This window comes from Elephas maximus, chromosome 12, assembly GCF_024166365.1.
Source record: "Elephas maximus indicus isolate mEleMax1 chromosome 12, mEleMax1 primary haplotype, whole genome shotgun sequence".
Classification (NCBI taxonomy): domain Eukaryota; kingdom Metazoa; phylum Chordata; class Mammalia; order Proboscidea; family Elephantidae; genus Elephas; species Elephas maximus.
The window spans coordinates 62819587-62836886 of NC_064830.1; the positions used below are offsets into that span (position 1 = coordinate 62819587).

The 17300-nt window shown below is 43.6% G+C and overlaps 1 protein-coding gene across 8 annotated transcripts in view; it reads right to left on the minus strand.

The window, feature by feature from the left end:
• Window positions 1–17287, minus strand: part of ANKS3 (ankyrin repeat and sterile alpha motif domain containing 3) — a 47228-nt gene extending 29941 nt beyond the window's left edge. For 4 of the 8 annotated variants that reach the window (XM_049902986.1, XM_049902987.1, XM_049902985.1 and 1 more), the window contains exons 1-5: window positions 17097–17287; window positions 4929–5100; window positions 2126–2324; window positions 1863–1984; window positions 369–450 (exon numbers count right to left, since the gene is read on the minus strand). In XM_049902986.1, coding sequence (XP_049758943.1) covers window positions 369–450; window positions 1863–1984; window positions 2126–2324; window positions 4929–5098 — 573 coding nt within the window. In that variant the 5' untranslated portion in view covers window positions 5099–5100; window positions 17097–17287. Of the gene's footprint in view, window positions 1–368; window positions 451–1862; window positions 1985–2125; window positions 2393–4670; window positions 5101–17096 lie in introns of those variants that run through there. The other 4 variants (XM_049902990.1, XM_049902989.1, XM_049902991.1 and 1 more) reach the window with 4 other exon arrangements.
• Between the last annotated feature and the right edge of the window lie 13 nt (window positions 17288–17300).

Below are 17300 nucleotides of genomic sequence, written 5' to 3' on the forward strand. Positions count from 1 at the left end.
GGAAGGGGAAGAAGGGAGGGAAAAGGGAGGAAGAGCTTTGCCTTCTTATTCTATATAATTTGTAAAGTGACAGGATTATGAGTACTATTCACTTTTTAAAATCTGCTTTCCCACAGTCTTCAAATAAAAGTATTTCCAATGTCATTACAGGTGCAGATGTTCATTTTTAGTCTCCATGATACCTCTAATGCTAAGCTCCAGTGGACAATCATGAGAATGTCCATTTTCCATCCAATGTCCCCCAAATACATGGATGGAGGGTAGTTATTTCTGTGGAACGAGAACATTCTGTTATAGTTTCTACTTCACTGGCGTGATTCCTCACTTGCTGTGGCTAATTTATAAGCTAATAAACAGTGTCAACTTACATGGTTCAGAAAATACTGCACGATGATCTCATGGCCAGCAGCTGCGGCTTCCATCAGAGGTGTGAACCCGAACACCGGCTCCCTGCAAGATAGAGGCCACAGTCAGAGAGTAAAGAGGAAAAGTCCTGCCCAGGCAAAGCTTCCTGCTGAAGACAAAACCGAGCGAACACACAGGTCACCCATCTCTAAGGGCAGAGGCCTCTTGCTCACAAAAACCAGCAAGATGAGAACGAGAGCAGTTAATATTAACAGTCTCATTCACTGGTCTGGTCTGGGCCTCAGCTGTGGCCTTTTGACCTAAAGACAAGTCGTCCCCCATTCCCCTCCTCCTAAGCTGCTGTTCCCACCTGCTGCCTCCTAAATCTCCACTTAATCATGCTCAGAACATAGCCATTGCCCTGGACTGCTCACAGAAAACTGAATTACCCCTGACCACCTACCTCAATCCTCTCTATTGAGTTCAACATCCTCCAGGAACCCCTCCCTAAAAGCTCCAAGTACTACCCGTCTACCAGTTGACATCAAGTCAACTCTGACTCCTGGCAACCCCATGTGTGTCAGAGTAGAACTGTGCTCCATAGGGTTTTCAATGGCTGATTTTTCAGAAGATCACCAGGCCTTTCTTCCAAGGTGCCTCTGGGTGGACACGAACCACCAACCTTTCTATAAGGAGCTGAGCACATTAACCGTGCCACCCAGGGACATTAATCTAACCTGTCCTTAATTAGTCCCTAATGCTCACTCTATGTGCTTGGTTATAGTTAACTTAGCACTGCCTTCAGATTGCCTCATATCCTTACTTGTTTCAAGATGGTCTAGAAGGCAAGAACCACGCTAAACACTTGGTTTTCCATCATTCTAGGAAAAACGGTTTTACCATTTTAACATCTCGGAAATCAGAATGTGTCTCACAATCCACGGGTGAGTGGAATGTTATTTAGTAGCATTTTTCTTTCTTAGTGGCACATACAATTACAGCATGTCTTACAATGGCCAACATCAGTGGAGTACACAGAACCAAGCAGTAATGGATGCTGTGTTGGCTCTTGCTGTGTTAAGAGCGGATTATTCTCATATATGCTTTAGACAAAACCCCAGTCCCAGCTTATCAAACTCCTGACTGTTTTCAAAACATCACTTCATCTGATACAGACAAAGGCAAGTAAGAGAAAAGAATTGGTGCCTACTACCTGTTGGCCAAATGCCACGGTGTGTTAGACCACTGGTGCATGTACAACATGGGTGTGGGTGCCCTGGTTTTCAGATACAGACAAGGAGGCTCCATGAGCTTACAGTGATGCACCCATGTCTCCTGACAGGTGCATAAAAGGGCAGATTCTCACAGGTCCCGGGTGTGGTGAGACACCTTCCACTCTGCCCCTTTGTCTTGACCTCCCATCCATGGCAGAGGCTGCTCTGACTCTGCTTAGCTGCCCCCAGAGCTGCCCTTCCTGGCATCCACCAAGACCAGACCACTGAAAGTTGTGTACTCACCTCACATTGGCATTGGCTCCACTGTCCAAGAGAAACTTGACCATTTGCTGGTGCCCAGCGCTGGTGCAGTGGAAGAGAGCAGTCCAGCCCTGGATATCTTTCATTTCCAGCTCAGCACCTTGCTTCAAAAGAACACAGGGTGCTCATTACTGCCTGCCTCCCCTGCTGGAAGAGTCAGAAGCGATAGAAGCGATGGTGCCCTCTCGGTCTGGGCGGCCGGGAGAGCCCTCTGATCTCTGGGCCCAGGCACCCTTGCAGCTCACCTGGAGGAGGAAGTAGGCGATGCTCTCGTTGCCACAGCTGGAGGCCAGCATCAGTGGAGTCTGCCCTTCCGGGGTCGGCACATTCACACTCACCCCCGCCTCGAGCAGCAGGTGCACAATGGTATCATGTCCAATGTAAGAGGCATACATCAGCGGGGTCCAGCCACCACCGTTCTTCTTGTTCAAATCTAACTCTCTCCTAAACAAACGCAAGACACGCTAGCCATGCCCTGCTGTCTCGTGTAGGGTTCACAGCCAGTGGCGAGGCTGGGGCAGAGAAAGACCGAGAAGGGTTGACAGGAAACAGCATTATCTCTGACCTAGATACTCCCTGGCCAAGTCTTTTTTTGTTGTTAGTTGCCAGCAAGTTGATGTTCAACTCACGGTGATCCCATGTGTTACAGAGTAGAGCTGTGCTCCATAGGATTTTCTAGGCTGCAATCTTTATACATGCTTTGGACATGTTACCAGGAGGGACCAGTCCCTGGAGAAGGACATCATGCTTGGTAAAGTAGAGGGTCAACGAAAAAGAGGAAGACCCTCAATGAGATGGATTGACACAGTGGCTACAACAATGGGCTCAAGTATAACAACAACTGTGAGGACTGCGCAGGACCGGTCAGTGTTTCGTTCTGTTGTACGTAGGGTGGCTATAAGTCAGAATCAACTTGACAGCACCTAACAAGAACAACAACAATCTCTACAGGAGCAGATCACCAGGTTTTTCTCCCACAGAACTGCTGGGTGGGTTCAAACTGCCAACCTTTTGATTAGCAGCCACGTACTTAACCATTGTGTCGCCAGGGCTCCTTGTCAGGGAAAAGGAAGACAGGGAAATGCTTCCTACAAGCCTGCTATGCAAAGTCCATACCTCTCAGCACTGTTCCCCTGTTCTTATTCCATATTCTCACTGGCCCCTCCTGCCCAAGATCAGCAGTGCTCTTCTCCACACAACAGCTACTACACAGGTGGCTCTCAACTGGGGAGACGTTTCTTTTTGGTTGTCACAACAGAAGGGGTTACTAGTGGCATCTAGTGGGTGGGGGCCAGGGGTGCTGTTAAGTGTCCGATGGTGCACAGGATGGCCCCATGACACACAGTAATCCAGCCCTAAATGCCTAGAGTGCTGAGACTGAGATACCCTGGACCAGACCCTTGACCACCCACCAAAATCAACTAGACTCTGTTAGTCCAGTGCTGGTAGGGAGGGCGACAAAGGAGGGAGGGACTCTGACAGCGGATAAGCCCCACCGCAACTGATTCTTCCTTTGTCACCTTACCCTACAGAAACATTTGTGACAAATCCGTGACCAAAGACTCCTGTCTTTCTTGCTGATTTCTGTGAAAATTCTAGAAATGGGTCTTCTCATAGGGGGAAAAAAAAGCGGACTTCCCAGCCTGGGAGGGGGGGTTGGGGTTGAGGAATCACACTTAAAGGAATATCTGCTTCCAGGAGCATCTTGCATTGTTATGTCCCCCCAGCCTGGCCTCACCTTCCCTGTCCACAATTCTTGCCTCTGGCAGAGGTAACAATAACAAGTGGCTCTCACAGGTATACACACATTAAGCTGTACCAGACAACTATTCAGCAGGCACCAGAGTCTCCTGTTGATTCTGAGACTCACACGCCCGGGCAGCCACTCCAGAGCAGTGACTGCCACTATGCTCTGGAGGACAGGCTCACTGGGCACTGGAAAAGGCACAGGTGAGACTCATTCAGATATAGACGTAGGTCATTTCTCCAAGTTATTAAATGAGACATGGGAACCAGAGGAAGCTTAAAGTTGGGTGGAGACGAATCCTTTTCCAAAAATTACAGCAAGTATCACACTGTACTAAGAATAAGACATGGGACTTTGTTGTTTGGGGAATTAATATACATATAAATCACTTGCTGTCAAGTCGATTCCAACTCATGGTGACCCCATCCATATGTGTCAGAGTAGAACTATAATCCATAGGGTTTTCAATGGCTGATTTTTTGGAAGTAGACTGCCAGGAATTTCTTAGAAGCACCTCTGCATTGACTCACCGCCAACCTTTCAGTTGGTAACTGAACACTTAACTGTTTGCGCCATCCACAGACCCTAATATGCGTATATTGTGTTGTTCTTGGGTGCCACCGAATTGATTCTGACTCATAGCAACCCTGTAAGACAGAGTAGAACTGCCCATAGAGTTTCCTATGCTATATTCTTTACAGGAGCTGATTGCCAGCTTCTTTCTCCTGAGGAGCCACTGAGTGGGTTCCAACTGCCAGCTTTTCAGTTAGTGGCCAAGTGCTTAACCACTGTACCACCAGCGCTCCTTTAATATGGATATACAGGTTAGTAAAAACCTGCATGTCAGCAGTTGTTCAGGTGGCAACCCTCCAGAGGGGAGATAAAACCCAGCCCCCTTCCTTTTCTACAGCAGAAACTACAGGAGATAGGAGGGCATTAGAGATAAAAACAAACCCATCTGGCAAAGAAGGCCTTACAGTCACCGGCTTCTATCTTTTGTTTTTGAGGTTCTTGCAATGACTTAGTGAAAACTATATACTTACCGTGTTTAAATTTTGAAGTTCATATTGTTTATAAGCCGCTGAAAAAAGTTTACATCCTTCTTTTTCTTCCTAGGAAGAAAACCTCCCCCGCATCATCATTACTGACAACTGGCCAAGATAAATGGGAGTCAATTCACTCCACATGCATGAAATGTCTGTCCCTGTGGCCTTGTTAGATCACAGATATCTTCACATGGGATCTAACAATGCAACGGCGCTCAAATCTGAGAAGAACGGACATTTCGTAGTCCCTCTTACCGCTGGACACACTCCTTTACCACTTCGTACTGGCCGATGGAAGCAGCGGTGTGCAGATCCAAGGGAACATCCAGCTCCTCCCGGCTGACCTGTGGACCCAGCCCATGCCACATGGACAGGCTGCGGTTCAGGAGTTCCGGCTCACTGGCCTCATCGCTGAGCTCCGACATGGCTGTGGAAGGAGGCACGGAGGTTAGGGCTTTCCTTCTTGGCTGTTCCAGGCATGAAACAAGATGGTCTTCCTCCAAACTGCAGTAGGCCACCCATTACTACCCTATCAGTGATATTTAGTATACAATTATCTTTCGTCAAGTGTCATATGGTTTGGGCAGCTCCATCATGTTCACCCTCAGAAGCTTCTTACCACAGATCCTGAAAAGAGAACTCTCAGGAACTCAAGGAGCCTGACGGGCTATTGGCTGGGCAGTAAAGAAATGGTAATTGGGTCATTTGACCAAAAGTGTTCTTGGGTATAGTGGGAAAGATCCCTAGACTTGGGGTTAGATCAAAATTCAGCTCTGAACCACATGATCATCTCAAAAAATGCAGAAAAAGCATTTGACAAAATTCCACACCCTTTCATGATAAAAACACTCAATAGGACAGGAATAGAGGGGAATTCCTTAATACAATAAAGGGCCTTTATGAAAGCCCACAGTTAATATCGTAGTCAATGGAGAAAGACTGAAAGCTTTCCCATTAAGATCAGGAACAAGAAAGGGATGCTCACTCTCCTCATTGCTAGTCAATATCGTTCTGGAAGTCCTAGCCAGGGCAATTAGGATAAGAAAAAAAAGCATCTAAATCAGGAAGGAGGAAGTAAAATTACCCCTTTTCACAGATGACATGATTCTATACAAGAAAGCTACTGGCATTAATCAATGAATTCAGCAAGGTGCCGGGGTACGAGGTCACCACACAGCAATCAGTCAGGTTTCTATATACCAGCAATGAGCAAGCTGAAAAGGAAATTAAGGACACATTCTCATTTATAACAGCACCTAAAAGAATAAAGTACCTGGGAATAAATTTAGCCAGAAAGATAAAAAACTTGTACACAGAAAACTATAAAACATTCCTAAAAGAAATCAAAGAAGGCCTAAATAAATGGAAGGACATTCTGTGTTCACGTAGTGGAAGGCTTAATATAGTGAAGATGTCAATATTATCTGTTTAGACTGAATTGTGCCCCCTAAAAATATATGTTATAGATTCTACTATACCTGTGGTTATAATCCCATTTGGGAATGGATTTCTCTGTTTTGTTAAGGAGGCAGTGTTAGTATAGGGTATGTCTTAAATCAATCTTTTTGAGATATAAAAGAGCAGATTGAGCAAGCAACCTAGCAAGCAAGGAAAGATGGGAGTAGACAGATGCCATGCTACATGATCACCAAGGAACAGATGCTGGAAAGAGACAAGGATCTTCTCCCAGTGTTGACAGAGAGAAAGACTTCCCCTAGAGCCAGTACCCTGAATTTGGACTTCTAGCCTCCTAAACTGTGAAAAAATAAATTTCTATTTGTTAAAGCCATGTACTTGTGGTATTTCTGTTATAGCACCACTCACTAACTAAGACGCTACCTGAAGTAATCTATAAATTCAATGTAATTCCCATCAAAATTCCAACAGCCTTCTTTAGAGAAATAGAAAAGCCAATCCTCAACTCTATAAGAAGGGCAAGGGACCCCAAATAACTAATCTTGACAAAGAAGAATAAAGTAGAAGGACTTGCACTTCCTGATTTCAAAACATACTATAAAACCACACTAATTACAACAGCCTGCTACAGATATACTTAAAGACATATATGGAATAGAACTGAGCATTCAAAATAAATCCACACATCTACGATCAGCTGATTTCTGACAAGGGTGCTAAGTCCATTTAATGGAGAAGGAACAGTCTCTTCAATAAATGGTGCTCGGAAAATTGGATTTCCACATGCAGAAGAATGAAGAAGGACCCATGCCTCATACCATACACGAAAACCGATTCACAACAGAACAGGGACCTAAATATGAAAACTAAAACCGTAGAATTCTTAGAAGAAAATGTAGGGACAAGGCTGTAGAACCTAGTTTTTAACAATGCATTATCAGTTACGACAACAGAAGCACAAGTAGCAAAAAACAGATAAATGGGACCTCAAAAAAATTAAATACTTTTTTTCATCAAAGGACTTTATCAAAAAGTGAAGAGACAGCTTACAGATTCAGAGAAAATTTTCGGGAATCATATATCAGACAAGTCTCTAACACCTAAAATATATTTTTTAAAAATGTCTATAACTCAGAAAAGACTGGGTTATAGAAGACATTAAGGAGGGAGTAAAGAAATTCATAGAATGCAACGAGACTGAAAACACTTCCTATCAAAACCTCTGGGACACAGCGAAAGCAGTGCTCGGAGGTCAATTTATATCGATAAATGCACACATACATAAAGAAGAAAGAGCCAAAATCAGAGAAATGTCCCTACAGATTGAACAAATAGAAAGCAAGCAACAAAAGAATCCATCAGGCACCAGAAGAAAACAAATAATAAAAATTAGAGCAGAATTAAATGAATTAGAGAACAGAAAACCAACTGAAAAAATTAACAAAGCCAAAAGCTGGTTCTTTGAAAAACTTAACAAAATTGATAAACCACTGGCCAGACTGACTAAAGAAATACAGGAAAGGAAACAAATAACCTGAATAATAAATGAGAGGGGCCATATCACAACAGACCCAACTGAAATTAAAAGAATTATATCAGATTACTATGGAAAATTGTACTCTAACAAATTTGAAAACCTGCAAGAAATGGCTGAATTCCTAGAAACACACTACCTACCTAAACTAACACAATCAGAAGTAGAACAACTAAATAGACCCACTACAAAAAAAAGAGATGGAAAAGGTAATCAAAAAACTCCCAACAAAAAAAAAAAAGCCCTGGCCCGGGCGGCTTCACTGCAGAGTTCTACCAAACTTTCAGAGAAGAGTTAACACCACTACTACTAAAGGTATTTCAAAGCATAGAACAGCATGGAATACTACGTAACTCACTCTGTGAAGCCAGCATATCCCTGATACCAAAACCAGGTAAGGATACCACAAAAAAAAGAAAATTATAGACCTATATCTCTCATGAACATAGATGCAAAAATCCTCAACAGAACTCTAGCCAATAGAATTCAATAACATATCAAAGAAATAATTCACCATGACCAAGTGGGATTTATACCAGGTATGCAAGGTTGGTTCAATACCAGAAAAACAATTAATGTAATCCACCATATAAAAAAAACAAAAGACGAAAACCACATGATCTTATCAATTGATGCAGAAAAGGCATTTGATAAAGTCCAACACTCATTCATGATAAAAACTCTCAGCAAAATAGAAATAGAAAGAAAATTCCTCAACATAATAAAGGGCACCTATACAAAGCCAACAGCCAACATCATCCTAAATGGAGAGAGCCTGAAAGCATTTCTGCTGAGAACAGGAACTAGACAAGGATGCCCTTTATCTCTGCTCTTATTCAAAATTGTGCTGGAAGGCCTAGCCAGAGCAATTAGGCTAGACAAAGAAATAAAGGACATCGGATTGGCAAGGAAGAAGTAAAATTATCTCTATTTGCAGGCAACATGATCCTACACACAGAAAACCCTAAGGAATCCTCCAGAAAACTACTGAAACTAATAGAAGAGTTGAGCAGAGTTTCAGGTTACAAGATAAACATACAAAAATCACTTGGATTCCTCTACATCAACAAAAAGAACATTCAAGAGGAAATCACCAAATCAACACCATTCACAGTAGCCCCCAAGAAGATAAAATACTTAGGAATAAATCTTACCAAAGATGTAAAAGACCTGTACAAAGAAAACTACAAGGTACTACTGCAAGAAACTAAAAGGGACCTATATAAGTGGAAAAACATACCTTCCTCATGGACAGGAAGACTTAACATTATAAAAATGTCTGTTCTACCAAAAGCCATCTATATATACAATGCACTTCTGATCCAAATTCCAGCTACATCTTTTTAATGTGATGGAGAAACAAATCACCAGCTTTATATGGAAGGGAAAGAAGCCCCGGGTAAGTAAAGCATTACTGAAAAAGAAGAACACAGTGGGAGGCCTCACTCTACCTGATTTTAGAACATATTATACAGCCACAGTAGTTAAAACAGCCTGGTACTGGTCCAACAACAGACACATAGACCAATGGAACAGAATTGAGAACTCAGATATAAATCCATTCACATATGAGCAGCTGATATTTGACAAAGGGCCAGTGACACTTAATTGGGGAAAATACAGTCTTTTTAACAAGTGGTGCTGGCATAACTGGATATCCATCTGTAAAAAAATGAAACAGGACCCATACCTCACACCATGCATAAAAACTAACTCCAAATGGATCAAAGATCTAAATATAAAGTCTAAAGCGATAAAGATCATGGAAGAAAAAATAGGGACAACGTTAGAGCCCTAATACAAGGCATAAACAGAATATAAAACATTACTAAAAATGACGAAGAGAAACCTGTTAACTGGGAGCTCCTAAAAATCAAACACCTATGTTCATCTAAAGACTACACCAAAAGAATAAAAAGACCACCTACAGACTGGGAAAAAATTTTTCAGCTACGACATCTCTGACCAGTGCCTGATCTCTAAAATCTACATGATTCTGCTAAAACTCAACCACAAAAAGACAAACAACCCAATTAAAAATTGGGCAAAGGATATGAACAGGCACTTCACTAAAGAAGACATTCAGGCGGCTAACAGGTACATGAGGAAATGCTCTTGATCATTAGCCATGAGAGAAATGCAAATTAAAACTACAATGAGATTCCATCTCACTCCAACAAGGCTGGCATTAATCCAAAAAACACAAAATAATAAATGTTGGAGAGGATGTGGTGAGATTGGAACACTTCTACACTGATGGTGGGAATGTCAAATGGAACAACCACTTTGGAAATCGATTTGGTGCTTCCTTAAAAAGCTAGAAATAGAACTACCATACGATCGAGCAATCCCACTCCTCAGAATATATCCTAGAGAAATAAGAGCCTTCACGCGAACAGATATATGCACACCCATGTTTATTGCAGCACTGTTTACAATACCAAAAAGATGGAAGCAACCAAGGTGTCCATCAACGGATGAATGGATAAATAAATTGTGGTATATTCACACAATGGAATACTATGCATCAATAAACAACAGTGAGGAATCTGTGAAACATTTCATAACATGGAGGAACCTGGAAGGCATTATGCTGAGTGAAATTAGACAGTTGCAAAAGGACAAACGTTGTATAAAACCGCTATTATAATATCTTGAGAAACAGTTTAAACTGAGAAGAACACATTCTTTTGTGGTTAATAGAGGGGGGGAGGGAGGGAGGGTGGGAGAGGGTTATTTACTTATTAGATAGTAGATAAGACCTACTTTAGGTGAAGGGAAGGACAACACTCAATACAGGAGAGGTCAACACAACTGGACTAAAGCAAAAGCAAAGAAGTTTCCTGAATAAACTGAATGCTTCGAAAGTCAGCAAAGCAGAGGCAGGGGTTTGGGAACTATGGCTTCAGGGGACATCTAAGTCAATTGGCAAAATAAAATCTATTAAAAAAACATGCTGCATCCCACATTGAAGTGCGGCGTCTGAGGTCTTAAACACTAGCAAGCGGCCATCTAAGATGCATCAATGAGTCTCAACCCACCAGGATCAAAGGAGAATGAAGAACACCAAGCTCACAAGGTAATTATGAGCCCAAGAGACAGAAAGGGCAACATGAACTAGAGACTACATCATCCTGAGACCAGAAGAACTTGATGGTGCCCGGCGACAACCGATGACTGCCCTGACAGAGAACACAACAGAGAACCCCGGAGGGAACAGGAGAACAGTGGGATGCAGACCCCAAAGTCTCACAAAAGACCAGACTTAATGGTCTGACTGAGAGTAGAAGGACCCCGGTGGTCAGGGTCCCCAAACCTTCTGTTGGCCCAGGACAGGAACCATTCCCGAAGCCAACTCTTGAGACATGGATTGGACTGGACAATGGGTTGAAGAGAGATGCTGATGAGGAGTGAGCTACTTGCACCATGTGGACACTTGAGACTATGTTGGCATTTCCTGTCTGGAGGGGAGATGGGAGGGTGGAGGGGGTTAGAAATTGGCAAAATGGTCACGAAAGGAGAGACTGGAAGGAGGGAGCAGGCTGACTCATTAGGGGGAGAGTAAATGGGAGTATATACAAAAAACCTACCCAGTGCCGTTGAGTTGATTCCAACTCATAGCGACCCTATAGGACAGAGTAGAACTGCCCCATAGAGTTTCCAAGGAGCGCCTGGCGGATTTGAACTGCTGTAAGGTGTATATAAGTTTATATGTGAGAGACTGACTTGATTTGTAAACTTTCACTTAAGGCACAATAAAAATTATTTTTTTTAAAAAGTCTATAACTTAACAATAAAAAGACAAACTGAACAGATATTTCACAAGAGGGTATCTAAATGGCCAACAAGCACATGAGGTGTTCAATATCATTAGCCATTGTTTTTGTTATTGTGTGCTGTTGAGTCACAGCAACCCTACAGGACAGAGCAGAACTGGCCTATAGGGTTTCTTAGGCTGTAATCTTTATGGGAGCAGATCGCCAGGTCTTTTCTCCAGTGGAGTGGCTGGTGAGTTCAAACCATCAACCTTTCAGTTAGCAGTCAAGTGCTTAACCATTGTGCAATCAGGGCTCCTTCATTAGCCATTAAAACAAACACCAAACCTACTGTCATGGAATCTATTCTGACTCATTAGTCATTAAACCCACTGCCGTTCGGTCAATTCCAACTCATAGCCACTTTACAGGACAAAGCAGAACTGCTCCATAGGATTTCCAAGGTTGTAAATCTTTTACAGAAGCAGAATGCCATCTTTCCCATGGCGTGGCTGGTAGGTTTGAACCACTAATCTTTCAGTTAACAGCCAAGCGCTTAAGCACTGCACCACCAGCGCACCTCATTAGGCATTAAAAAAAAACCAGTGCCGACTCACAGCGACCCTATAGGACAGAGGTGCAAATCAAACCACAATGAGATTATCACCTTACTCCTATTAGAATGGCAATGATCAAAAAACTGGAAAACAACAAGTATTGGTGAGGATGTGGAAACACTGGAACCCTCATCCATTGCAGGTAAAAATCCAAAATGGTACAGCCATTGTGAAAAACAGTTTAAAGTTTCCTCAAAAAGTTGAACATAGAACTACCACTATTGCTTGTTATTCGGTGCTGCCAAGTTGGTTCCGACCCTATGCACAACAAAACAAAACACTGCCCGGTCCTGCACCATTCTTTTTTTTTTTGTTTTAACTTTTATTGAGCTTCAGGTGAATGTTTACAAATCAAGTCAGACTGTCACATATAAGTTTATATACACCTTACTCCATACCCCCACTTGCTCTCCCCCTAATTAGTCAGCCCTTCCAGTCTCTCCTTTCGTGACAATTTTGCCAGCTTCCAACTCCCTCTATCCTCCCATCCCCCCTCCAGACAGGAGATGCCAACGCAGCCTCAAGCCTGCACCATTCTTACAATCATTGTTATGCTTGAGCTCACTGTTGCAACCACCATGTCAATCCACCTCGTTGATGGTCTTCCTCTTTTCCGCTAACCCTGTACTTTGCCAAGCATGATGTCCTTCTCCAGGGACTGATCCCTTCTGACAACATGTCCAAAGTATGTAAGACGCAGTCTCGCCATTCTTGCTTCTAAGGAACATTCTGGTTGTACTTCTTCTAAGACAGATTTGTTCGTTCTTTTGGCAGTCCATGGTACACTAAATATTCTTCACCAACACCACAATTCAAAGGCGTCAATTCTTCAGTCTTCCTTATTCATTGTCCAGCTTTCACATGCATATGATGTGACTGAAAATACCATGGCTTGGGTCAGGTACACCTTAGTCCTCAAGGTGACATCTTCGCTTTTCGACACTTTAAAGAGGTCCTTTGCAGCAGATTTACCCAATGCAATGCATCTCTTGATTTCTTGACTGCTGCTTCCACGGCTGTTGATTGTGGATCCAAGTAAAATGAAATCCTTGACAACTTCAATCTTTTCTCCATTTATAATGATGTTGCTCACTGGTCCAGTTGTGAGGATTTCTGTTTTCTTTATGTTGAGGTGCAATCCATACTGAAGGCTATAGTCTTTGATCTTCACTGGTAAGTGCTTCAAGTCCTCTTCACTTTCAGCAAGCAAGGTTGTGTCATCTGCATAATGCAGGTTGTTAATGACTCTTCCTCCAATCCTGATGCCCTGTTCTTCTTCATATAGTCCAGCTTCTCGTAGTATTTGCTCAGCAAACAGACTGAATAGGTATGGTGAAATTATGCAACCCTGACACACACCTTTCCTGACTTTAAACCAATCAGTATCCCCTTGTTCTGTCCAAACAAATGCCTCTTGATCTATGTAAAGGTTCCTCATGAGCACAATTAAGTGTTTGGGAATTCCCATTCTTCACAATGTTATCCATAATTTGTTACGATCCATACAGTCGAATGCCTTTGCATAGTCAATAAAACACAGGTAAACATCCTTCTGGTATTCTCTGCTTTCAGCCAAGATCCATCTGACATCAGCAATGATATCCGTGGTCCCAAGTCCTCTTCTGAAACTGGCCTGAATTTCTGGCAGTTCCCTGTCGATATACTGCTGCAGCCGTTTCTGAATGATCTTCAGCAAAATTTTGCTTGCGTGTGATATTGATATTGTTCTATAATTTTCACATTGGGTTGGATCACCTTTCTTGGGAACAGGCATAAATATGGATCTCTTCCAGTCAGTTGACCAGGAAACTGTCTTCCATGTTTCTTGGCACAGACGAGTGAGCACCTCCAGTCCTGCATCTGTTTGTTGAAACATCTCAACTGATATTCCATCAACTCCTACAGTCTTGTTTCTTGCCAGTGCCTTCAGAGCAGCATGGACTTCTTCCTTCAGTACCATCGGTTCCTGATCATATGCTACCTCTTGAAATGGTTGAACATCGACTAATTCTTTTTGGTATAATGACTGTGTATTCCTTCCATCTTCTTTTGATGCTTCCTGGGTCATTTAATATTTTCCCCATAGAATCCTTCACTATTGTAACTCGAGGCTTGAATTTTTTCTTCAGTTCTTTCAGCTTGAGAAACGCCAAGCACGTTCTTCCCTTTTGGTTTTCCATCTCCAGCTCTTTGCACATGTCCTTATAATACTTTACAGAACTACCATATGACCCAACAATCCCAATCCTAGGTATATGCCCAGAAGACTTGAAAGCAGGAATGCAAAAATGTACACGAATGTTCACTGCAGCACTTTTCACGATAGCCAAAAGGTGGAAACAATCTAAACGTCCACCAACAGATGACTGGATAAGCAAAATGTAGAATATACACACCATGGAATACTACCCAGCCATAAAGAGAAATGGGGTCCTAATGCATGCCACAACATGGATGAACCTTGAAAACATCATGTTGAGTGAGATACGCTAGTCATAAAAGGACAAATACTATATGAACTCATTCACATGAAATAAGCAAATACATAGAAACCAAAGCTTATTAAGTGGTTACGGGGTGGGGTGGAAAGGGGGAGTGTTTGCTTAGGGGGCAGTGAGTTTATGTTAATGGTGGTGGAACAATTTTGGAAAAGGATAGTGAGATGAGTGCACAACTTGAATGTAATCAATGTCACTGAACTGTACTTGTAGTAACTGTTGAGACGGCGTATGTTATGTATGTTTTCACCACAATTAAACAAAAAAACACCAACAACACAACTTAGTTCTTTAGCATCTCCAAGTCTCTTGCTCCTCACTGTCTAATGGGGGTATTCCTAATACCTCCCAGGGCTGCTGTTAAAAACACATGGAAGAATGGGTGAAAACACTGTGGTACATCCATACAATGGAAGGCTACTCAGCAATAAAGAGGAAGGAACAGTTGATACATGCAACACATGGATGAATCTCAAATGCATTACACTAAATGGAAGCCAAACTCAGCAGGCTGCCTACTGTATGCTTCCTTTTATATGGCATTTGGGAAAAACCAAAGCCACAGAGTTGGAGGACAGATCAGTGGTACAGGGTGGGAAGGGGCACACCACAAAGGGGCAACAGGAGGGAATTTTCCGGGTGATGGAGCTGTTCTGTATCTTGATTGTAGTGGTAGATAAATGACTCTAAGCATCTGTTACGACTCATAAATCCGAACATCAACATGAGTGTGAGAATTTTAAAAATAGATTTTTAAAAAATGGAAAGAAAGCCCTGAAACAGAAACTAGGATGTGGTTGGTGCTCAGCAAATGTCAGGTGACTAGAAATTCCTCTAAGCATTCCCTGGAAGAGGGCAAGGTGAGGGGGATGTGCCAGGTGGATAAATCTGGAGGACACTTCCCCTGAGATGGGACAAGGCTGGTAATGGCAACCCAGCATGGTCCTTTATTCCAGGAATCCCAACTTAATGAAGACCAAGTCATTAGCTTTCTAGTGGAACTCTTAGGGCCAGGAGCGATATCTTCTTTTTACTGAGGGTGGAAAAGAACAAGAAAGCAAGTGTAGAAAAGGGAGAGGAGAAAACAAAGAAGGCCATACGATGTTCAAATGACCTAAAGGCTACAGACACCATCGTAGTTCACACAAATGCCATTAAGATCTCAGTCTCTAAAGAACACTTTCGACTCCCGGATGACAGCCAAGATGGTCAAACAACAAAAAAGGCACCAAAGTGGGGGAACGAAGAATTTAAAGTCCCTTGGGGAGAGTACCTGTGTGTGCGATGGGGCAAACACATTACAAAGTTAAGGGCAAACCCCTGCTTCCTGGAACCACAGCGTCTTCACACTGGCAGGACCTGAGATCACCTACCCCTCACCTGGAAGATCCAAAAGCCCACCGTCAACAGTCCTGGCCAACAGAGCCTGGACAAGGGTCCAAATAAGCTGACAGTTCAGGGCCATTCTCAATACACCCCTCAAGCCTTCTGTGGGGGTGTGTCTTCTACTTCAAATGCCTCCTTCAGGGTGGGGCCCATGTGATCTTGCCACTGACAGGACACTCACATATCCAGGACCCTTCAGAGTGCTGAGGGCCAATCAGAACCAGATCCCGACTCGAGAAACCTACAGAGAGAGGATGTGGGTGCTACGGGGCTACAAATCTGCCACCTCCAGTCAATTCCAACTCATGGCAACCCCTCATGTGTCTGAGTAGAACTGTGCTCCATCAAGCTGTCAATGGCTGATTTTTCAGAAGTAGAGCACCAGGCCTTTGTTCCTTGGCACCTATGAATGGCTAAACCTTTCAGTTAGCAGCTATTTGAACCACCAAGTGATAAAACTACCGTTATTTCCTTACCACCCTACCACATTTCTGACAGATGCTCTACAACACGTGGGAAATAAATTATTAATAAAATGGGATCACATTCACACACATATTTATACACAGTAGAAAACTTTTTGTGTACTGCTTCCAGAACTCATCTTCAGGAAGGAGAACTGGAGATACCCACCGCGGTCCAGTCGATTCTGAGTCATAGCGGCCCCACAGGACAGAGTAGAACTGCCCCATAGGATTTCCAAGGAGCGGGTGGTGATTTCAAACTGCTCACCTTTTGGTTAGCCGCCCAGCTCTTAACCACTGAGCCACCAGGGCTCCAGAACTGGAGATAGGACCTTTTAATTGTCTATCTTCGATTCTGTCTATTTTTTAAATGCTAAATATCCGTTACTTTTAAAGTAAACCCACAAATAACTACTTAGAATAAATGACGCTGGTGGTCCACTGTCAGGCCCACAGGGCACCCCCTCCCGCCAGGACAGAGGGAGTTACGACGACCCGGGGAGCCTGCAGCAGGGAGCGGGCTATCAAGACTCACAACACTCATCCTAGTTAACAACCTGTCTCGACGCCTCGGGGGCATCCCCTGTCGCCTCCCCGCTGTAACCCTATAATTCACAAGGCATTATTATCCTCACTGAACAGCTAGAGAAGAGGAAGGTCGGATCATAAAGTTATACGCGGAGCAGGTGACAGGGCTGGGCCTCCGCGGGCGCAGGTGCCGGCACCTGGCAGCCTGGAAGCCGCAGAGCCTACCTGCGGTGGGCCTCAGGCCTAGGGCCACCCTCGGGCCGCCGCCGCCACCAATCCCGCAGGCCGTTCGCCGCGCTCCCTCGACCCGGGCCGCGATCTTGGGCAGCGCGCGCTCGGGATTCCCTCCGCGCCGCCGCCACCACAGCTCCCAGCTGGTCGGCCCCGCTGCCCGCCCCGGAAGTGGTTGCAGAAGGGCGCAGAGCACGC